The following is a 23,939-nucleotide window of genomic DNA, read 5'->3' as shown; positions in this document are numbered from 1 at the left end:
ACCACGGAGGGTGTGAGGGAGAAAGATGGACTGAGGAAGAAGAAGGTGGGGGGCGGGGTTACAGGAGGTGGTGGGGGAGAAGGAGGAAGAAGGAGGAAGAGGAGGAGGATGGGAGAAAAATAATATAAAAATGATAAAAAGCCACCCCTGCCCCATGTCCCTGGTTCTGCAACTATCTCTCTCTCCATGTGTCCCGCTCGCCAAACACCTTCACCAAACTTGAACCAGGCCTCACTGTTTTGGGGCTCCAGAGACGGTCCCCCCTAGGACAGGTCCCCGATGACGTGTTTCCGAGAGGCTGCATGAGCTCGGGGTGCCACCCTGTCTGTCGCGTAGGGGCGTCTCAGGGTCAGTCCCACCTGCGCTCCTGCAGCTGGTGACGAAGCCCAGCAGACCGAGTGGGGCTGGGGGGAGCTGGTCTAGAACGGGGCTGCCCAAGGGGCCAAGTGTGGGACCCAAGGGACCTGGGGAGGAGTCCCGGAGGCCCTACGGCGTCGTCCCCAGCTGGGGCTGTGAGAGTCAAGGCCCCTGCTTCCCGCCCTTAAACTCCCTCACAATTGAGCAGGTAGTCAGAGTCCCGCCTTGGGCGCTGTTCTGCAGGGTTCTCATGAAATGCAAAGCGGAAAAACAATCTTACCCGTGAGGGATTTTGCTCAGAACGTAATATCCAGTGTAGGAGTGTTGATGTATCTGAAACAGACAAAAAGACAAAACAGTGAAACAGTGTTGGGACAGAGCAGGGTGGGGGGCCCGGGGGCACGATGGAGTTTTTCGGATCAGTGCGACCCTGAACAGAGTGGACTGGAGACAGTTAGTTATTCGGAGCCCTGGGAGCAGGGCCTTGTGTTTACCCAGGAAGTTGATTTGCATGGCCGGTTCTGGTTTTCTCCTTTGCCCGCCGTTTGCTGGAGGCTGGGTGTCGTCTCCATGGCGACCTGGCCTGTGATTAAATCAGGGGTCCACAGTCCAGCCCCGAGCCACACAGTTCAGAACTAATGAGGACACTGTGGCCATCAGAGGCTGACAAGGACCCATGCACTTGGGGAGTTTTCTGTAAATTATGGCAAATTCCACGGCATGTCCTTGGGGAGTGGCAGTAATGGGCTGAGATGGGATTAGTCGGAGGTGCCAGTTTTAGATAAACGGACAGTTCATGGCAAGGCCGGGGGTGGGGGGAGGGGCCTAGCTTCCAAAAGGAAGGTGACAAAATAGCCGAGTGTTTCCCTGAGTCCCATAATCCCCCCAATCTTGGCTGCCCCTAGGGACCCCTCAAAGACCCCTTTCCCCGTGTAACTCCTGCCAGCTGGGACCGAGTGCGGGTGAGTGCTCAGGGACATGCCTCGGAAGTCACCCCTCCAAGGACAGGAGGTGACACACAGGACACCAAAGAAGAGAGCTCTCACGCAAAGCACGTGTCCCAGAGGGGACCCGTTCGGGAACCAGGAAAACCGAGTCTTCAGGGATGTAATTGCAGCCCAAACGAGATTGGATCTGAGGCCTGCCTCTCTCTAAACACACTGGACATTGCCCGACTGGAGGCTGCATCTCCTAGCTCTCAAGTTGCAAGTCCAAGTTGATGGCCGTGGACCGAAAAAGCCTTGATACCAACAGATACGATACATCAGGCAAAGTCAGGAATACCCACTATCTCTCTTGGTTTAAAGGCTTATTTCTGTGATTTATCCAGACAGAGATTTCAAGTCATTCTCTGCTCACACCATCTGCAAATAATCACCAACACCCATCCCTCTGTGTCCCTCTTTAGATTCACCAAATGACCCTCAAACTGGGCTCTGAGGGTGTCTTCTGAGGGGAGCCAATGAGAAAAAGTGAGACAAATTAAAAGAACCTTGTGCAGGGGGGATGGGAAAGGAGCAAACTGTCCACGTGTCAGTTCTCTGTCTATATACGGTCAGGCAAAGAGGAAAAAAAAATGCCCCAGCGGATGGGAAGTGTGATAAAAATATCTGGAAAAATGAACCACTAAACGGCAAGGATTCAAAGAAAATTGAGAAAGAGTCAAGAAGGAGAGAGAGAGAGAGGGGAAACCTGAGAGGCTGGATGTGCTGGGCATGGGTGCACACAGAGCCTTCCAGAAAAACTCCGTGCAAATGGAAAACCTTAAAAAATGAAGGCGCGGTTATGGCTCGCTCGCTCCTCTTAAGAAAAGTGGGGAAACAGAAGGAAGAGGAAACAATGTTCTCGTTTCCAGGACGAAACAATCTAACACTCTCTCCCACAAAGCAGCCCCTCTCCTGGGAGCCGAAAGGCCCAGACGCGCAGAGGCGACCCTTCTCGGGGGTGCACACATTTGCAGTTCCATCTGCACGAGGGCTCGTCTCGAAAGGCTCAGAAGAAGCTGTGCCTCCCAGAAAGGATTCGTTCCTGAGAAAGCCTGTCTTTCCTTTGTGGTCTCTATGTATCTATTGTATTTATGTGTCTTTCTTTAAAACAGGCCCCAAACACTCCTGATTGTGGAGGGGTGGGGGGTGGGAAGCTAGGCGTTTGTAGGACTGGCTGTTTTTCTAAGAGTGTGCTTTGGCGGGTGAGTACGAGCTACTTTGGTTTCTTCCCACACCATCCGGTTTCCCCCGGGAAGTGAACCTGTGAAAACTTGGTGTCGCAAAACACCATTCATGGGAGGGGAAAACCATTTCGACACATTGTTATGGTTTGATCTATTGTGCAAAACAGTCAGTACTGGCGTTCAATATTCCGGGGGGCGGGGGTGGCAACAACAGGGCCAGGGTGTGTCCCCAGTAAGTTACCACCGGCCAGCTGCTTGTATTCCCAAAAGCCCTGCCTTTGCCCAGGACTTCGTTGCCTGTGCTCGCCCCTCCCCCACCCCCACTGAGCCCCACTTTCGACTTCCCCGTGGCCTCTGCCCTCGGTGCACACTCTGCTCACTCACACCTCCTTCCTCTTGACATCGGCCCCTCCCTGCAGTCTGGAGGCTTAGGTCCTGAAATACCGTATTTTGCCACGTAGAGGCACACCCACATTTCTGGCCCCATCTTTCAGGGAAAAAAAATCTTTTGTGTCAATTTTTCAATTCAACTTTTTCTTTATTTATATTCAGATGCTTGTTTTTCTGTATTATCAAGGAATTTTAGCATTTGTTTTTGAACATATTATGGTACAAGAAATTTTACGTAATGAATCGTTACAAAATTCAACAATGGATACAAGGTATTGCAGGGACTACCCACATATAAGGTGTGTCCCTTATTTTTCCCTCGAGAATTTGGGCAAAAACGTGCGCATTATACCCGGCGCAGGGTGGCGCTGCGCCTTCTACAGCTCGGGCTCCTCCCTGAAGACAATACACCCAATTTCCACCTCCACGTCTCTACCTCCTGCCCCACAGGCGCCCCAAACCCACACTCCCCAAACCAAGCTCTTCCACGGGTGTGAAAACCCACTTCAGTTTGGACGTCTCTGATCTGGGCGGGTGGCTCCGTCCTGCACTCAGTAAGGCGAGCTGAAAACCGGGCTTCTCTGACTCCTGGTTTTCTCCTCCTCTGCTCTGACGCCCTCCACCCTCAGAAGGCACCGAAGTCCTTCTCCAGCTCTGCCCCCCTCCATCCCTCCGGCAAGTGCCAGAGGGCAGCCTTCTCCTCGGTCTGTCCGTCCTCCCAGCAGAAAGAGACACTGTGCTCCCTTCCGAGACTCAGCTCTGGGGTCCCTGCCCCTTTCTCCCTGCTTCCTGCTGAATGTCATTAGCTCCTCGGCCACACAGGACCCTGCCTCATCTTTCGCCCCTCCCCATGGTCCCTTCTCCCAAATGTGTAGGACAGAAACCTCCTGCATTAAAAAAGAAAAATGCCCGGCCCAATCCCCTTGGTGTTCTCCTCGTTTAACCATCACGGCGGCTTGGAAGAAAGTCTAGGGTTCTAGGGGTTCATCACATCTGGGTTCTAGGGGGCACGTGGCCCCGGTTGTACCGCGGGTGAACACAGCAGTCAGGCCCCAGGAGAAAGGAAGCCCCACCCGTCAGACAAGATACTTCGTGGAGACAGCGCCCAGCGGAAGTTCTTGTTTCCTGAGAACGTTTCTGAGAGCAGCCTCATGTCGCCGACAGACGAAACACAGCACATAGAACATGCGTGCACTTGGGTGCGTTCAGACGCACAGAACACCTATGATGCCATCATCACCGTCCCGAGCTTCCTCGTACCCTGACAACCCCTGAAGAAGGCAGCGAAGGTCAAACAACAGAGGCCGCACCCCATGCCCCCCCACCCCAGCTCCCTCTGGGCGTGGGGAGAAGGGGGCAAGGGAACAGATGTCTTGCTTTTGCAAAAACACTTCATGAATTAGCCACGTCATCACGGAACGCTCCTAAATCCTGGTCTTGATGCTTCTTCTACAAAACCTGCCCCTGGTGCTAGTGATCAGTCCCATTCGCGCTCACGCTCCCCCCCATCACCTGGTGGCTGCCTTGCTTCCTACAAGCCCGAGATGGTTCTGTGGGCGGCTGAGGCCCCGTGGGGCTTCCCCTCCCATCCAGGTCCTCCTCCGCCTAATTCAAATAAACGAGCATGTCTTTCAGGGCGTGGCCGAGACGGGAGTGAGCCGGTCTGTCACATCGCTCTGGGAAGAGACAACCAAGATCCTGTCTTGGAAACTCACTCCCTTCACACCTGGAGAAAGAGACTCGGTGGAGCACGTTGGTGCGTTGCCTATTATCCAGGAGGAGTAAGACCGAGAAGCCAAACTACCTTCCCAGGAAGGTGGCCGGGCGGGCGGGCGCGCGCCTGGAAAGAAAGCTGCCTGAGACACCCCGGAGCAATGGTGGGGAGCTGCCGGGGAGAGAGGGGGCTGAGGGGCAGCGGGGGTCCTGCTGGAGGTGTAGACAGCTTCGTGAGTGAGCGTGGGAAGCTGCCGTTCCGAGGGAAGAGGACACTGGCCAGCCTGTGCTATGAGGAAATCATTTCAGACCGGCGTGACTCACGTGGGGGCATTAAAGCTACCCCACACTGGACAGGCCCACAGGCCCCTGGAGCATGGAGAGGGGGCAGGGAGAGGTGGACAGAACCTGGTGGCCGCTAAAATTCCTTCCCGTTCAGGGAATCCCTCAGGTCCCCACCGAGGACTGCCCCCCGCTCTCAGCCCTCCACTCAGGCTAAGGTGCATGAGTGTACATTGACCTTCGGGGCACAGGGACCTAATCCTGCATCCGAAGGTCAAACTCGACAGGCCCCTGCTGTTCCAGAAGTTACGTACGTCCCTCGACACCCCGTCCTTCCCAGGATCCTGCAGAAATCTCATCGCACGGCACAGCCAGAGCCTGCTTCGGTTTTCGTCTCCTGGCTCACTCCCGGGTGCCGCTGGGCACTGCCCCAGGGAGCCGACATGTCGCCCAAATGGTGTGTCTTCCCGCCTCGTCCCCGTCCTCACTCCCAGGGCTGGTGGTCCAGTGAATCCTAAGTCCCGGAGTGGAAGCTGAGTGATGGAGGGAGACCTCCCAAACGAGTCAGTTCTTCCCGGAGAGGAGTCCTCCTCTCTCAGGCAGAAGGTCACGGCCACCCTCTTGTTCAATCACCGAACTTGGCACACGTATCTGCGGACCCTGCCAATTTCTCTCATATCCGTTTCACAAAGTCAAACCCCTCGCTGTAATGACTTTTAAAACGATTTTTCTAGAGGACCCTGAATAAGTAGGTACAAATGGAAATCCTTAGGAAAGAGTAAAGATGTAAGAGAACGACTAGGAAAAGACTGAGCAGAAGTGAAACGTTCTCCGCCTCCTCCCTGGCTGGACGGCGTTCCCTCCCGGCCGCACGGGACCCGCGATCGAGGTGCGCTAGGCCAGAGATGGAGCAGAGGAGAGGCAGGGTTGTCGGTTTTGAGGTGGGAAAGCGATTTAGAATCTGTGGGATTCAGGATCCGCATCTCAACTCCGTTCCTCCTAGGATAGCGGGCCTGCCCCGCCCCCCAAACCTTTTACATTTAAGGGACTTTGCGGATGGGGGTGAGCTCCTCCTGAACCTGCGGCCTCTTCAGGAGTGAGTGAGGGGGTGGGGCCTCTGTCAGCGATGGCGGATGACTTCAGTGCTTTTTCTTTCTTTTTAATTGAATTTAGTGGGGTGGCTTTGGTTGATAAAATGACATAAGTTTCAGGGGTGCAATTGTATGATACAGCGTCTGTCTATCGTGTGTTCATCACCCAAGTCAAGTCTCTTTTGGTGACCATTCCCCCCCTTTACCCTCTTCTCCCCCCCCGCCCCCGGCTCCCCCTCCAGCGGTCCAGGAGTCTTTCTTTCTTTTCTTTGCTTAATCCCCTCACCCTGCTCCCCCAGCCCCCAGCCCCCTCCCCAGCTGTCCGTCTGTCCTCTGTATCTGTGAGTCTGTGTCTATTTTGTCCGTTAGTTCACATTGTTCATCAGATTCCACATGTATGTGAAATCACATGGTACCTGTCTTTCTCTGACTGGCCTATTTCATTCAGCACAATAATCGCCAGGTCCATCCACGCTGCTGCAAAGCGTAACGGTTCCTTCTTTTTCACAGCTGCGTACTATTCCACTACGTACCACAGCTTTTTATCCACTCACTCCTGACGGGCACTTGGGCTGCTTCCCAGTCTTGGCGATTGTGAGCAACACTGCAATGAACATACGGGAACTTCAGGGTTTTTGTTGTTGCTGTTTATCCCTCACCAGATGGACAGTAGGTGAGCTCCAACATCAGGTTTCTTTGTCTTCCATTCCGAAGACAATAATCTGTTTCTCTTCTAAGCCTCTATTGTTGCTGACAGGGATTCTGCCTCCGATCCAACTTGCGTTCTCCGACAAAGCTCTCTAAGCCACAAAGACCCCTGGAATTCTGAGCACCCTCGTTTGCTTTAAGAGGCCCACAGATCCCGCCGGCTTGTTCCCTCAGTCACGGCGCGCCAGAGCCGGGCGCCTGACCTGCCGGTCGGCTCCTGAATAACACGGAGGGATCTGGCAAGTCTCGGCTGGAATCGTGTCCCCTTGTCCCCGAGGGACAAGGGCCGCCTTTGTCTGTCACAGTGGCGATAATCTATTTATAATGTTGCTAATTTCATGCCCTGGTGTTTTGCTCTTGGCATCAGTGAGAACGACCATGCCCTTGGGTGGGCAGTTGGAACGCAGGCGATAATCAGGGTGCCCGTGGCACCGCGTCCAGGATACGAGCCATGGCTCAGGGGGGAGGGGTGCAGCAACTAACCCCCGCTGCCAAAACGTTTGCTCTGCGCCGTGCGCGTCTGCAAGTTCAGCATTACAGCGTTCCCCTCGGCGTGGTTCCTTTTCACTCTGTACCGTGGGTTGGATCTCGGGGGGTGGGGGAGGTGCTGAGTGAGCTTGTTTCTTGGTGCAAAATTCAGGGCTTGAAATTCAAGTGTGTTTGTGGAATGCAAGCACAGTTGTGTGGGTCAGCGGACAGGACGGGTCTGTGATTTCTTCTGGGTTTCGAGAGGATCTCAACGCGAAACAGCGACCAAGGGCGCTGTTCCCTCCTAACCTCGGTTAGAGGCTGAGCTGTGGTGTCTCCAGAAAGATGCGTCGGTGTCCTCACCTCCAGGGCATCCTCGCCTCCGGGACGCCCCGGCGTGACTTCATTTACCGAAGTAAGTAATCAAGTTAAAATGGGCTCCCTCGGAGGGTGTCCTGGTGAAAACGGGAAGTTTAGACCCAGGGATCTGGGACAGGGAGACGCCAGGTGAGGCTGAGGGCAGCGACCTGGCCCAGCGCCCCCCACAGCCTTGGAAAGAGCGAAGCGCCCCCGCCCTGACGGTGGACGGCCCAGCCTCCAGACTGGGAGACACACCCTCCCGTCACGCAGAAACCAGGCTGGGGGACCCTGTGGTGGCCATCCCAGCAAACGAAGGCCCTGCTGGGGTCCTGACTCAAGGGGTGTGAGCCACCAGACTGGCACCCCCTCTGTCCGTCCACGTCTCTCATATGTGTTCCTGTCCCACCTGCTTTCGCACCCCAAAAGGCCCCGGGGTTCCTGTCTTTGCCACCTCCACCCGGGCCGCTGCCTCCAAGTCCTGGGATGTGCCGGGCCACCCTGCTCCCCCTGGGCGATTTAAAGACAGGGAATAGTTCACTGGAGCGTCACCGGACAGCTGGCCCAACCAATGACGTCACGAATACTGTCACTCACAGCCTCTTTTACCTTCCATTCTAACGTAGCCTCAAATAAAACAAACGGACCGTGGACATAATTTCTTGTGCTGTCAAAAATCCAAAGAAACGCATTTTGTCTGAAAGAAGCTGGATTCTATTACTTCCCCTGAGCGCCTCCAAGGTGCCCCGTGCGTCTGTGTGCGGAGATCTGCACGTTGGTGCCCTTAGTCTTGTTTTGGAAAAGAGCTTGTTTTCCAAAAGAGGGGTTTTCTCTGGGTTCCACCTGTCTCAGCTGCCTCCATTTCGTTTACTTTCTAGAAGGTTCCTGATGCCAGGCTTTCTCTTACTTTTCACATTGTTTGCAAATGCACACGCAGTGGATGTGAAGATGTTGGGGACACCTTGAAGGTTGTCTCAAAGCTGTGCTCACACACTGTCCCCATGACGCAGGAGTGACAGCCAGGCGGTCATCAGGCACCGTGCTGTCAGCTCAGATGCAAATTCCTGGCATGCAGGAGTCAGCCCCTGTCCTGCACCCTCTGAGCACCTGGCTGAGCACTCGGCTGAGCCCCCCGCTGAGCTCCCGGAGAATGGGAGAGGCCCCCAGGTCCCCCTCCCTCTCAGCGCAGAGAAAAATGGGCCGGTTCTACTTCAGTGATTCTCGTAATTTGGGTCAGAGGCCCTTTCCCATCTGTGACTAAAATGAATGCCTGAGCCTGGGAAAAGCGAGGCCCCGGCTGATCTCGACGGGAGGTGAGGGTTTGCGTGTGCGAGGAACCGCGCACACAGCGGGCCCGGCGCAGGAAAGGAACGCACAGTGGCACCTGTTCCTAAAACTCACGGGATGGAGCGGAGACGGGGGTGCCTCCTCTGCAGGGGTGCGGGCAGGGGGAGTACAGGCAGGGGTGCCTGCAGAGATGTCCTGAACCCCCCTCTTATGGCACCCACCACTGACTGGGCCTTACGGAGACTGCACGGAGCTACAGGTGCTGGGGAGGGCGACGGGCAATGACAGGGCGGGGCGAGGGGTCCTTGGGGACAGGGACACGGGGAAGGAAGGGCAGGAGGGGAAGGAGCTGACAAGAGACAGCGGGAAGGTGGGGACAATGTCAGAAACTGTTCACTGCTGTTTTAGCAACTTTCCCAACGGCTCGGCTGTTTTCAAAGTCAGCGCCACGTACCCACTGCACTGTTGCCAGTGCAAGGAATCAATCGTGACGTTGGAGGTGGACAGGGGCCTTTACACGCTCACCCTGCACTCGCCCTGAGTCTGGGAGCCGGCCTGAGCAGCCCCCAGGGGCCTGGGTGCAGCGGGACGCCTACGCAGACTCCGGGAACGTCCGCCGGGCAGGCAGAGAGCGAGCCGCTTGGCACAGCTCCTGGGCAGAACCCACCTGGGACCCTCAGCGCCACTCCCTGCAGTGTCACGGGTCCCAGCCTCGCCAGGGGCAGGTCTGTGTTTGTCCAATCCCCAAACCACACTTTACGCCTCTAGGGCCCGGAACCCTGGGAATGAGGAGGGTGCCGAGTACAGGAGGAAGGTAAACAAAAACCGGGAGAGAGGGGGGTGACTCTGTCAGAGGCGGCGAACGAGAGGGAATTACTGTCACCAGCAGAGTCTGGCCTGAGGTGACCTGGGCCAGGGCAGTGACTGAGCCCTAAGGGGAAACTAAGTAACTAACTAACTAACTAACTAACTTCTGTTCATTCACTCTTAGTTTACGCCAGTGCAGCAAGACACCAAGGACACGATGATGAATAGGACATGTCCCCTACCCTGCAGGACCGTGAGGCCAGCAGGGAATGCGGGTGCCCAGGCACAAACTCACAGGGGCACCTCAGTCTGCCAAAGCGTCCCCTCCACCAGGGAGCCCATGGAATAATATGCCCTGGGATCTCTTGTTTAGAGGAAGAATCGGAACCTGTTAGAACCGACTGTCTCGGAAGGTGAGGGGGCGGACAAACAGCACGTGTCCTTGGGGAGGGCACCTTGCGATTCCTCCGTCTCAGGGACGAGGCTTTGAGACTGCAGGTCCCACGCGTCATCTGGTGACACGCTCTCGGCTAGTCACTTGTCCTCACTGCAGAGCCTGCAGGTGACAGGTGTGGACGATGCTGCCCAAGTCACGAGCAGCATCTGTTCGTGTAGGACTCGGGTCCGCAGTGTCCCGGTGGGGGCTGTTGCCTGCCCCTCCCCAGAGCCCCGAACAGCGCCCAGGTCCTCCCGACTGCGTCCTTTGGCTGGGCCAGGAGCACCCCTCCGGAGCTGGCCTGAAGGTGGGCGGGAGGCAAAGCCCCTTCTTGTGGGGAAGGGGTGTGTTTATCTATTTTGGTTTTTCCTTTAGACACACGTCAGTGGTCACCAGCGCCCAAGGCACAGCGCATGATGTCATTTTTAACAAATGAGCCTGTCTTAAGATTCTCAACAGTTCACTGCTGTTGAGCTGAGGACCAGAGCTGACGTCAGCGGGTGCAGCGTCTGAGAGCAGTTCACGGTTGGAACCGCACAGCAAAGGGGCACAACCCGGCTTTTACAGTGAAACCACAAGTATTTGCTTGTTTTTCTTTTTTTTTTTTAAAGATTTTATTTATTTGTTTTTAGACAGAGGGGAAGGGTGGGAGAAAGAGGAGAGAAACATCAGTGTGTGGTTGCCTCTCCCACGCCCCCTACTGGGAACCTGGACCACAACCCAGGCCGGTGTCCTGACTGGGAATCGAACCAGCGACTCTTTGCTTCACAGGCTGACGCTCAATCCATTGAGCCGCACCCGCCAGGGCAGTATCTGCTTTTTCCAACGATTCATGGAAAAGCCCCCGGGATCCGGGGAGTGGAGCGGCAGGCACCAGGAATCGCTAACAATGCACAACACACCATCATTCGCCGAGACGGCGCCCGGCGTCTGGCTGGACCGGGGCTATCAACGCCGGGTCCTCATGGAGTGCGGTGAATGACATCCACGCTACTGTGAACGCAGCCCCCGGCGAGGACTGGCGGTTCATCCGCGGTGCCTGTCACACTGGCCAGGTGCCCCGGTCTCGTGCATCACTCCCCGCTGTCGATGACCTCACGAGACTAATGACAAGGCCCCAAAGCTCATGGTTCAAGCAACTGATTCCAGGCCCCGACTCCACCCAGCGTGCCGTTCACTCTAGGGCCGAAATCACGACCGTCAGCGGGAGACCGGTGCCCCCTTATTTCAGTCCCTGTGGCCAGCTTGTCCAAGGCGAGGACGGATGCCGGAGCCAGCCACACCCTGCCCAGAGTGGGAGTGGTCCCAGCTGTCCTGTCCACTTGGGGAAGCTGTGTCTTGGGTGGTTCGTGGGGCGAAGGTCAGCTGGGGAGATGGTCATGTACGTCACGTGTGTTTATAAAGGTGAAGCGTGCAGAGGTCACTCTGGGTGCTCCGTCTGGAACCTGTGTCCTGGGGCCACACTGGCCTGCCCCACTCCCCTGCAGCGTGGGCACCGCCCCCAGGGGCCCATCCCCAGATCGCTGGCCCCCACCACGTCCTGCTGCCCCCCTGCCCCCAGGGGACCGGTCCCCCTGCCTCGGGGAGCTCCACTTTTGTGCCCTGCCGTCTACCTCCCTTATTCTCCCCCGACACAATGTTTACTTTCCGACCGTCTCTTCCCAGCAGAAAGAAAGACCTGTGGGAGCGAGGACTCCGTGGGCTGTGCTCGCGGCTGGTGAGAAAGTGCTTGGCTGGCACGTACTCTGGGCTTCGCCGGCGACCTCGGAGGAGCGAATGGCGCCGGGAGGGATCTGAAGTGAATCCAAGGGGCCGATGGTCTGTTTTTTCTCCGTGTTATTTTTGGTAACATGTTCCAAACCCCATCCTTTTCTTCTCCTCCTCCCCTCCCTGTCCTGACAAGCGGCGTTTGCAACAGGACCAGCGTCCCTCCGGTCCCCCTGTCCTGGCCATCTGGTGCGAGCCCCCCGCCGAGCCGTCCCCGGGGCCCAGCAGGTGGGGTGCTGGGAGCAGGTTCTGTCCTGGGGGCAGAGAGTCCGTCTGGGGCCAGGGCGCCAGGCACCTCCAGAGGGCGGGGTGACCTCTGTCCACCTCTTCCTCCGCATGTGACCGGCCCCTCCTGTGCGTCGTCGGGGCCTCCTTCTCCAGCAAAGAGCATAGACCAGGGTTGGGCACTCTCCTTCTCATCCCCCGCCCTGAGGGCCAACCTCGACTCAGCACAGATCCAGGAGTCCTCGAACCCAGGCCCCCAGGCCCCCTCAGGCCTCTGGAATCTGTCCATCTCTGGCCGTCCAGCCTCGGAGCCTGCAGCGGGCGACGGGTCTGGCTGCTGTGATCCCATCTGCCAGACTGGGCCTGGGCCATTTCTGTTTAGTAGGTGGGGCTGCCCGGGGGGCGGCGAGCCCTTCATCTCGGGGGTCGGCTCCCAGCATGCAGCGGGGCACACGCTCCCTGGAGGCCCTGTTCCCGGCTCCTTCCAGACTTTTCTTTATCTCAGACGCTTTTCCCCCCGAAGAGAGGCCCTGAGAAATGATGATGGCACCTCCTGTGACGTCACCATCATCCCCGCGATGTTGTCGTCATCCCCGTGGCCACTATCTTCCCCACTGGCACCACTGCGGTCAGTGGGGTCGCCACCACTGTCCTAGTCATGGCCTCCTCCTCCTCCTCCTCCTTCTTCTTCCTCTCACCCTCCTGCTCCTCCCTCCCCCTCCTCCCTCCAGCTTCTGCCCCCTCCTCCTCCCTCCTCGTCTTCTTTCTCCTTCTCTGCCCCTTCCTCTTCTCGTCTTCATCACCATCACCACCATCACTGGCACCGAAGTCATCTCTGTCCTCAGAGGCACCGTTTTGCCGGTACCCACGATCCCACCCTTAGTCTTAACCCTAATCTCTCACAACGGCTCCTCTCCGTTTCAACCAAAAACCTTTCTGAAATTTGAAGACCCGCCCCGGGCATGCGTGGTGCTGAACTCACACCGGGGGGGCGGCTGTGGCTGCCCCTCCTGCCCCTGCGTCAGCGCTTCTACTCCCCGTCTGCGTGGCCTCAGCCGTTGGGGCCCCGGCTCCTCTGGCCTGTCGCCACGAGGCTGACCAGTGCCAAGATGCTCCACAGTGGGGGGCAGCTGCTGCCCCAACATCTGATTTGGCTGGTGGTCGACAGACACGCACTGGCTGAGAGGGCCCTTTGGTTCGAGTGAAGCTCGGCGCCTGCCTGGTTGGGACGCAGCGGCCCCTGTGCCAGGCTGGGCCCCTCCCTTCCCGCCGGAATCTCGCTGTGCCCCTGGACGCGGACGGTTTTTGCCAAACGAGACACCCCAGCTGTCCCTGCACGGTGGGAGGCATTGCGTTGCACGTCCTGCTTTACTGAGCTGACGGCCCCTGAGAGCGAAATGTTTGGGGGCGACGCTTAAGAAAACACGACCCCCTTTGATTCTGACCTTTGCCTTTGCACGCTCCCTCCCCACCCTTGGACGAGGGACCAGAAATCCCTGTTTACATAAGAAGACAAAGTGATCGGGGAGGGCACTCATTGTGTGAAGAATGAAAACCCCTTTGTTCACTAATTACCTGCCTATTTGTTTACCACGAATCGAATCGCATCATTAATCCAGACTCTAGACAAGGTGAACCAGGGTGGCCGAGCTTGGGGGGGGGGTGCGCGGGGGGCGGGGGGGGTCCTCACCTTTGTTCCGAGAAAGCTTGCTCCTCCCGGCAAAGGACAGACTCAGCATGTGCGAGAGCCACCTGCAGGCCACCGAATGACACCTGCAATGTCCCTCAGCGTCGCTCTGAAGCTGGACCTTCTGACCAGCTGTGCACGGCTATTTAGATTTAAGGCACACCCGGTAAAATAAAACCGTAGACTGAGTTTCCCAGCCACATTGCAAGTGCTCCTCGCCACTGCCTTGGACACACAGACACAGAGCATTCTCGTCGCGGTGGGACGTCCCATGGGCCACCGTTGTATCAAAGGAGGAAGAAGAGTCGGCAGACAGGACATCTGAGAGAGGAGGCTTGGCCCTGGCCCGGCTCCTCAGTTAGTCAGAGCGCCATCCCGATGCCCCCGGGTTACGGGTTCGACCCCACAGTCAGGGCACGAGCAAGAATCAACCAATGAATGCATCACTAAGCAGAACAAATTGATGTTTCCTCCTCTCTCTCTTTCTCTCTCAAATCAGTAATTTAAAAAGTAGACTTGAATTGGTCTAAAGAAGGACTTTGCACCAATCAGAACCTTCCAGCCTCGGGAGAGAGGGGCCCCCCGAGGAAAGAACTCTGTGTCAGCGGAACTGGGCAATGACGTGACAGGAAAGACTGTCCCCAGGGACGCTGTCTGCCCAGGGTCCCACCCACCTGCCCACATTCCCCAAATGCTTGATTCTGTGAACCACAGCCAGTGGACATGCGTGTGGGGAGAGGTGGGGACCAGGAGCGTCAGGAGACCCCTGCGTGTAACACGCACTCGGATGACAAACTGAGGGGCGGCCGGGACTATCAGAGTTCTTAGGGGTTTTCCCCACGACGCAGCACCGGCACCTACGCCCCACCCAGCCCCGCACCGGTCAGCGAGAACCAAACACGGACAGAAGGAGCCAGCGCACTCACGGACAAATGCGCGCAGGGGATGGGTTAGGAGACCGACCTGGGCAAAGTGATTCATGCGGGCAGTGGCTACACCTGGATTCCGTTTTCTGCCAATAAAAGGCTTCGTGAGCCTCGGCGAATCTGTCACGGTTTAACGAGCCCCTGGCTCACGAGCGGAGAAAGCGTCTGTGCGTCTGTTGGGTCCACACAACAGTAAACACGAGGCCATCACGAGCTGTCGTAGACACGGAGAGCAAGTGCCTGCGATTCTTAAAAATTACGATTCACACTTTCACGTCATTCATAAAACCTCTCGTTTCTGGAAACGTGCACATTATTGATGCGGCGAGGCCGCTGCTGGGACTTCGTTTCAGGGGGAAAGCGTGTGTCTCACGGAGCTGAGTGGGATTTACAGGCCCAGCATCCGAGGTGGACGGCGGAGGACACCGTGATGGAAGAGGCCCTTGAACGAGCCGTGTGCTAACAAGCGAGGCGGGAGAGGTTTCGAGGACGGACCAGACCCGGGGTAGGATGGCTTCTTGCTGGAATTCCATGTGTTAATCGGAACAGAGGTCCACCGGGGGCTCTGGGGGCCCGGGGGTGGGTGTGTGGGGAGCCCCAGGAAAGCACCCCTGCCCGACGTCACCTGCCCTCGGAGGGATGGCGCTGGGACCCAGGAGAGGCAGGGCCTTCCTGCGGTTCGGAGCTGAAACACCGACCACAAGCCCCTGCCACACCTTCCGGAGCCATTCTAACCAGTGACAGACCCCCCCAGCCCCACCCCCGCGTCCTCGGGGACAGAGAGGTGACCTTGACTGAGCCTGATGCACCGAACCGCAGCCTGGGCCGCCACAGAGGCAGAGGCTGCTCAGAGTGCCCCTGACCTCAGCTCTGCCCGCAGCTGCTCCCCATTATCCTCTCTGGAGCAGATGCGGCTGAAGGAAAATGAAGGACCAGAGCCCGACCCCGCCCCCCGTATTCCAGCGGAGGACAGCTGCCGGGGGTGTGTGTGTGTGTGTGTGTGTGTGCATGTTAGCAACGTTGGATGCTGTTTGCAACCCTCCCCCCGGGCATCCGCTCCCAGCCTTGGCCAGTTCCCTGCACGGAGCAGGGGAGGCCGTGCAAACGGGCGATCCTTGCCAGGTCCTGGCTCCTGGGACCCCCCGACCCCCACCAAGCAGGGAGAGGGAGGCCCAGGGGCTGGATGGGAAACCGGGGCGCAGAGGTGGGTGGGGTCTGGACTCCACCTGCATGAGTCACGGGAGACGTGGCAACACGCAGTGAAGTTTTTGCAGCCAAAGCACCCTAAACGCACTCACAGGGAAAACGATCACGTCCCAAAGAAGCCTAAGGTTTCCTCCACATCTGCACTTAAAAAAATACTCTTTCTAAAACTCCTTTCAGAAGGCCGCCCACTGCTTCTTGCCATCTCCACGGCCTTCTAGAAAAGGCCACACTATGGAGACCGGAAATAGATCTGCAGTTGCTGCTGGGGGGGGGGGCAGGGCTGGGGGGAGCCCTGATTACGAGGGGGCGACAGGAAGCGATTTTCTGGGGTGATTTGTGGTGATGTCTCCATGAGCCTAGGCGGCAGGTCTTACAACCTGGAGAACTCTACACCAAACAAAAAAAGAGCTATACATGGGGGATTTCCCCTTTCCGACAAAGGAAAATTTAATTTTTCATCGTGCCATGTATAATCTGCCTCCACGCTGAAGCCAAGGAGGATTANGTCTGGACTCCACCTGCATGAGTCACGGGAGACGTGGCAACACGCAGTGAAGTTTTTGCAGCCAAAGCACCCTAAACGCACTCACAGGGAAAACGATCACGTCCCAAAGAAGCCTAAGGTTTCCTCCACATCTGCACTTAAAAAAATACTCTTTCTAAAACTCCTTTCAGAAGGCCGCCCACTGCTTCTTGCCATCTCCACGGCCTTCTAGAAAAGGCCACACTATGGAGACCGGAAATAGATCTGCAGTTGCTGGTGGGGGGGGGCAGGGCTGGGGGGAGCCCTGATTACGAGGGGGCGACAGGAAGCGATTTTCTGGGGTGATTTGTGATGTCTCCATGAGCCTAGGCGGCAGGTCTTACAACCTGGAGAACTCTGCACCAAACAAAAAAAGAGCTATACATGGGGGATTTCCCCTTTCCGACAAAGGAAAATTTAATTTTTCATCGCGCCATGTATAATCTGCCTCCACGCTGAAGCCAAGGAGGATTAAGACGGGCTGAGGGCACCGCGACGGCCGTCCAGCCAGCCGGCCCCTCCGCGCGCGGCCCGAGCCGAGTGCATCGCCCAGGGGCGTTCTTGCGCGTCTCTGGCGCCCACCGCCTCCTTAGCACAAAAGGCTCTGGAGGATTATGTAGCAGAACATGCCTCTTACACGCTCAGCTTAACACGAGAGCGTGTCACTGCAGCAATGCGAGTCGGGGGAGCTATCGCGGCTCCTCGTGGCGAAGGGCTTCCCGGACACGGCGGGGCAGACGTTCTGTCCCCAGCAGTGCTCGCGGCAGGGACACACTCCAGTGGCCGAGGGCAGTGGAGGGGCGGCCTGGCCTTGGCGAACTGGGCCCGTGTCAGTGGAGGACCTGCTGGGACAGCCAGGATACGAGGCTGCCTTTGGGGATCTGACAGTCCTGTGGGGTGTAGGCCCCTGTGGGCGCCCAGGGGGTCCCTGACCTGCGTGGGCAGAGGAGCAAGGGTTCCTAGTGCCCGGCAGCTGAAGGGTGTGCACGGGGCTGAAGGGGCCAAGTTCCTGCTCGCCTCTTGGCAGACACTGCGTGCTTGAGGCGGGAAGGGGGCGTAGCTGGGTCGCACAGATCGGTGCCTGACGTTTTCACGAATGAAAGAATGCGGGCAACAAACACCCCTGGGGACCAGAGTGAGCTGGGCATCTTCCTGGGGGTGAGCCCTGTGTCCAGGCCCCAGGGAGGGACACGGGAGAAAAAAAGGACAAAGTTCCTGGAGCCCTTGCTGTCTGCCAGGTGCCCAGTGAGACCCCTGGCAACGTCACACTCAGTCCCCGCAGCAGCTCGGACCATACGCACGGCCCCTAACGCAGCTCAGGAGAGCCGGCGGGCCGCTCCAATCGGGGGGTGCCGGGGAGCACGGGCACGAGGCTCTTCCACTCCTGGGGGGCGGGGAGCACGGAGCAGGGAGAGCCAGGGTGGCGGGGAGGATGCTCCTGGACTCCTGAGGCCATCTGTGATATTCAGATTTCTTTCCTGGAGCTGTAACCTCGTACACTGAGATCTTATTGTGCAGGAAACATTTATTTGATTAAACGAGAGAGGGTTGGGAATTGGACTGTGACTTAGCCGAAAAGTATTTTTTTTTAATGATCGTCTTTTTAATGAAAAGTGGAGTGAGTGTATATAAACAAGCTGTCCTAGCTGCCTTTGAAATGAGTGAATACGATGGTGATAAGGATCCCAGGGGAAAACGCTGTTTTTGTTTTTACAATTGGATAGAAATCACCTGTAGTGATACCCATTTGGAAGTACTGGATAACCCTCAGGAGAATATAAAAAGCTTTAAAAAAACCCTGCAGTCAAAAACATTGGACTTTGACTAGAGTCCTCAAGTTTACATAAATACACAGCTGCTTTTTTTATTTTTTGGACACCCAGAGGTACTTCTCCTGATGCTAGAGACAGGTTTGGGAAGTCCTGGGCCATCCCGGTCCCAGACCAAGACGCCTCCCCGGAGACCCGCCCCCTTTTTCTGGAAATACCTGCGTTTTAGTTTATCCAGTTAAGGAAGTTTTCGTTGCCATTAACCCCAAGTTTGCCTGCAGAATCCCGAGGTTTTTCTGCTCTGTTTTCCCCCCAGAAGAACAGGACTCCAGCTTGGACAGCCATCTGCGGCTCAGGACTTGAAACCTATGATTGGCTACTACTTCTCGATTCAGGTTAAAATATCTGTCGCTACAGATTTTCCACACAGCCCTCATGGGCAACACTTGAACCATCTTGTGGTTGGCATGTGAAAAACTCAAATTTCTCCCGTGTTCCCCGAATGGGACAAGCTGAGCCTGATCTGGCTCCGAAGGCCATCCAGTGAAAAGGTCCCTGTTCTACGTGGTGAAGGTGCATATTGAGCAAAATATTCTTTCGCCAAATAGTTATCAGTTGCAACGAGATCCCAGGGGACTCTTGCTCAAAAAACACTGGGAAAGAGAAGGAAGGCTGGAGGAGAATTCTACCACACCCAGCCCCCAGGATCACAGATTAGAATCTTCTGGACTTCGGGGCACAGATGCACCACCTCGTCTGCAAGGCTTCAAGGAGCAGCATGTCTGGTGCCTAACACGGTAGTTCATGCCGTGGCTGGGATGCCCCCCGCTGAGATGACCCACTCAGGGGGTGGCCGTGTCCCCTGAGCAATCGAGAACACATGCATTGTCACATCCCCGTGACAGGCCTGCACACATCTGCTGAGTGACGTTACCTCTCGGGTGGTTTCCCAGGGTGTCAAAGGGGCTCAAACATTCCCCGATCCCTGCACACCAGGCCCCTGGACCTGAAGCTCAGAGAGGGGACAGTAGGGGCTGGGCTAGGCCACTTAGAACCCCAAGGCTACAGGCGACCTTCGGGTGTCCAACCTGAGGCCCGCGGGCTGCATGTGGCCCAGGATGGCTATGAATGCGGCCCCACATAAAATCGTAAATTTACCTAAAACCTTTTTTTTTTTTGCTCATCAGTTTTCGTTAGTGTTTGTCTACTGAATGTGTGACCCAAGACAGCCCTTCTTCTCCCAGTGTGGACCAGAGACGCCCAAAGTTTGGACACCCTTTAGACTATCAAGTCCCCTAACTTCCCACAATCAGACTGAGATGAACAGTCATCCCAAAGAATTTGGATGGGGAAATGAAAACCTTTACATAACGGATATTAACAAAAACAACCCCCCAGACAATGGAAAACTAACGCTAGAGAAAAGATTTACATTGAAGAAGAGTGAAATTGACAACTCCATTAAAGAATCCAGATGTCAAACGCTTGTAGAAGAAGTTCTAAAAATACTGGAATTGAACTTGCATCTCCATGCCCACAAACCCTCCGGATTCCCCAACGGGATGGAGCTGAAGCTGGCCCATCCGGGGGCCTGGGACCCCACTCCCTGACCCGCCCAGGGTGCGCAGACCAGATCACAGGGCAGGCGCCTGCCTGTCTCGGAGACACCGCGGTGGGGCTCTGATCAGAATGGTCTCGGGGGACGGCTAATGGCCGTGAAAGTCAATGAGCTGTTTGCCAGAAAATAAAGTTCCACCAAGGCACATTTCCAAAGTCGCTAATCTCTTATACGCTAAACGTCTGCTTCGCGGAGGCAAATAAGTTTTACCTTCTGGCTCATTTAAAGTGAGAGAGCCAAAGTTAATTTAAAAATAGGAGCCAGTTGAGAGAAAAAAAAAATTAGGAAGAAAGACCCAGTTGTAGGCGGCCGTTAAAGCCCAGAATGAGAGTTGATGGAAACCGTTGGTGACATTTTATGGAAGACTCGGATGTGACGTGCCCCAGACAGGGATTTATAGAACGAAAGTGACGCTTCACCTCTTCTCCAGGAGATGGGGATGACGAGGAGACAGTGAGCATCTTAATTTGGTTTCAGGAGAAGCTGCCAGTGGCTTTTTTGTTCTTGGGACATAATTTATGATGTGATTGAGAAAATTAAAAAAAACACCAAAACCCAATCACCCTACAAAACAGGTTAAGATCAATCTCTACAAAACTATACCTCCTCACTATCTCGCTGAGAAAATCCTATAAAAAGGACCCTAAAAGGAAGGCTATTTTTTTTTTTCGTCAAAGGAATTTTTATACTTTTCCCCTCCCCTAGGTGGCAGTGTGGCATAAAAAGAGATGATTCCAGGACCTACTATTTCCGGACCCAAAGATTACCGAGCATAAAGATTCGAGGGAAAATACTTAATCAGGTATCAGCATAGAGAAACAGTTTTTTTTTTTTTTCCTGGACAGAAAGGTGTCGTACTCACGGGTTCCACGTTGTAGGAGAAAAGTGCGTATTCTTTATCCGGAGATATTTCGTATCTGATGGCTCTCAAGGACTCCTAGAAGGAAAAAAGAGCAGAGAGCTTCACTGTACCACGGAGACTGAAACTCAGGGTCCTGCAGGGACACCCCGCTGGCCGGTGCCATCTCCAAACCTTGCTAACAAACGAGCAGGCAGCCAACTTCCTAACAGCCGTCAAAAGGGGCTGTGACCCTTTGCTAACTGCCTCGGACCCGGGAACTCAATGCTTCCCATTTTATTTGTATTTCTTTTTCAAATTTCAGCAAAAAACAATCCTGGCTGGAGCTATTGAAATAAGTCAATTAGAAGTAAAGACAAAAACAGATAATGTTTGCTCACAAGACTCCTAATCTCTCTCTCTCTCTATATATAAACACACTTTCCTTCGCTCATTCTCATAGTTTGAAGGTTAAAGTAAGCAAATCTCTCCNAGAGCTTCACTGTACCACGGAGACTGAAACTCAGGGTCCTGCAGGGACACCCCGCTGGCCGGTGCCATCTCCAAACCTTGCTAACAAACGAGCAGGCAGCCAACTTCCTAACAGCCGTCAAAAGGGGCTGTGACCCTTTGCTAACTGCCTCGGACCCGGGAACTCAATGCTTCCCATTTTATCTGTATTTCTTTTTCAAATTTCAGCAAAAAACAATCCTGGCTGGAGCTATTGAAATAAGTCAATTAGAAGTCAAGACAAAAACAGATAATGTTTGCTCACAAGACTCCTAATCTCTCTCTCTCTATATATATAAACACACTTTCCTTCGCTCATCCTCATAGTTTGAAGGTTAAAGTAAGCAAATCTCTCCCTGAAACTGACTCACAGTCTGCCCACTCCGTGGCGATTGGCTTCTTCATCACGGTGGGCACGGACCCCACAGGTCAGTGTGCAGAGGACTGCCAGTTTTTCCATCATGTGTGGGTGATGCCACACAAGTCAGCTGATTGAACACGTTGTTCCCCTTCGTCTTTACCCCCCACCTGCTGTGCTGACCCCACCGCGCAGACCTCCCTACACCCAGTTGAAAGAGCTCTCCGCTCTGTCTAGTGTGCGTCGCTCAAGACCCGAGCGTACAGCCACCAGCAAACACACGGCAGCGTGACCACAGCTGACAGTGACATCGATTCCACATCTCGCTGTAGTTTTCTTTCTCACGCGACGATAACTCGGAGGGGCAGCTTTAAAGCAGCCGTGGTAGCTTGAATTAGAGACCTTTCAACATTGCACTGTGCTCTGTAGCGTGGCTACGTCTGAATTTATTCCCTTGGTCCGTGCTAAAGGGTGGTTACACTTCCTGTTACTCACAACAGTTGTGATCGACAACATCTCCCAAAACACTGAGTGAGTCGAAGCGGCCCCTAAGGCAAATTCGAGGCTAGGTTCCTGCGAGCCTCTGGTCACAGTATTGTTGTCAGGCAACCCACACATGACCTCGTCTTGGGTGTGCTTCTGTTTAAAGACGTCTCACGGAACATATATGTTGTGGGTTCATGAACGTGAACTCATGGTGAACGGCACGAACACTCGTGCCTACGTGAGGCTCATGTAACACACGTGTCTTGTCTGTAAGGCACAGCGCAGCCTTCGTACACTTCGGAAACATAAGACAACACTGAGAATTATTTACAGGGGCAAGGGTGCATTCTGATCAGCCTAATCACCTACAAAAACCAAAGGTGTGGAAAACCCTGTAGATCACAGAAAGAAGGCTTGATTACAGTAGGCGCGCTGAAAGCAGAGAGCAGTGGACAAGTCACATTTTTTTTTGTCACTCTGCACAGGGCGGGGAGTGACTGCAAAGGCACCAGGAGTGTCCGTGTGAGGGCACAGATACATTGTGGCGCATGGGCGAATTAGCAGACGCAGAAGCCGTCGGTAATGAGGGCGGACGGTGAGGGGTGTTTCCACTGCGCAGTGGAGTGGAACATTGTTTCCACACAATGTTGCAGTTAAGATCCTCACCCACGTCTCCTGACTGTGTGTGCGTGGGCTTTTTATAGGATAGACGGCTAAGGATGGGGTTGCGGATGGACTGAGCAGCCAGTGAATTCTCTCAGATTTTCAAGTTCTTTATTTCATCTTTACCGTGCGTGGCTCAGTGGGTTGGGCGCGCGTGAGAGGCCACCGGCCAATGTTTCTCTCCCACATTAAGGTTTCTCTCCTTCTGTTTCTCCCTCCTGTCCTTTCTCTCCACAATAAATACATCTTTTTTTTAAACTGATATTTTCGATGCATATAGAATTCAGCTTTGTTTTTTCTCCCAGTGTCTGAAACAGGTCCCCCACTGTCTTCTGGATGGCGGTGTCTGGTGAACAGTTTGCTGTCACCGGTCTGTTTGCCCTCCTGCAGATGACAGGTCCTTTCCCCGTGGCTGCAGCTCAGTATTTTTCACTGTCTTCCAAAACTCGATTGCAACATACTTCAGTGTGGGTCTTTTCCCCCCTGTTATGGCTGGGCTTTGTGTTCTTGTATCAAAGTTGGTAAAAATCCAGTTGTTATTTCTTCAAATGTTTGTCTTGTCTTTTCTCTCCCCTCTTTCTGGGACTTTAACAAGAAGTATATTAATATGCTTTATATTGTCCACCAAGTCACGGAGGCTGGCTTCACGATTTTTTAAGTATTTTTTTCTCTCTGTGTTTTTATTTTGGATAGTTTATACTGCTAGTAATGAAAGGTTTCTCCACCCTGTGGTATCGAATCTGCTGTTAGTCTTGAATTTAAAATTTTTATATTTTATTTTTTATCTCCAGAAATTGTACTTGGGTGCTTTACAACCTTCAGTTTCTTTTTTCATATGCTCGTGATTTTATGTCATTGAGCATTTGGGACATATGGTATGCATATTAGAAGTTTTAATGTATTTTTTGCTGATCCTGTTATTTCAGTGATTTGTGGGTTTGCTCCTACTGACCGATTTTTATCCACATTAGGGGTCACATACTCCTAGCTTCTTCATATATATAGTAATTAAAAAAAACACANGTTTCCCCACCCTGTGGTATCGAATCTGCTGTTAGTCTTGAATTTAAAATTTTTATATTTTATTTTTTATCTCCAGAAATTGTACTTGGGTGCTTTACAACCTTCAGTTTCTTTTTTCATATGCTCGTGATTTTATGTCATTGAGCATTTGGGACATATGGTATGCATATTAGAAGTTTTAATGTATTTTTTGCTGATCCTGTTATTTCAGTGATTTGTGGGTTTGCTCCTACTGACCGATTTTTATCCACATTTGGGGTCACATACTCCTAGC

At 54.5% G+C, this 23,939-nt stretch overlaps 1 protein-coding gene across 1 annotated transcript in view; it reads right to left on the bottom strand.

The window, feature by feature from the left end:
* The window catches only part of DPP6 (dipeptidyl peptidase like 6), a 190,076-nt gene that overhangs the window by 107,354 nt on the left and 58,783 nt on the right, over positions 1-23,939 (bottom strand). Inside the window, exons 5-6 of the mRNA XM_037049919.1 lie at positions 20,650-20,724; positions 638-690 (exon numbers count right to left, since the gene is read on the bottom strand). Of these exons, the coding sequence (XP_036905814.1) occupies positions 638-690; positions 20,650-20,724 (128 nt within the window). The remainder of the gene's footprint in view (positions 1-637; positions 691-20,649; positions 20,725-23,939) is intronic.

This window comes from Sturnira hondurensis, unplaced genomic scaffold (genome assembly GCF_014824575.4).
Source record: "Sturnira hondurensis isolate 20B ecotype Veracruz unplaced genomic scaffold, ASM1482457v3 Scaffold0006496, whole genome shotgun sequence".
Lineage (NCBI taxonomy): Eukaryota > Metazoa > Chordata > Mammalia > Chiroptera > Phyllostomidae > Sturnira > Sturnira hondurensis.
The sequence above is the reverse complement of the archived record's forward strand: the minus strand, read 5'-3'. Positions and strand labels throughout refer to the sequence as shown.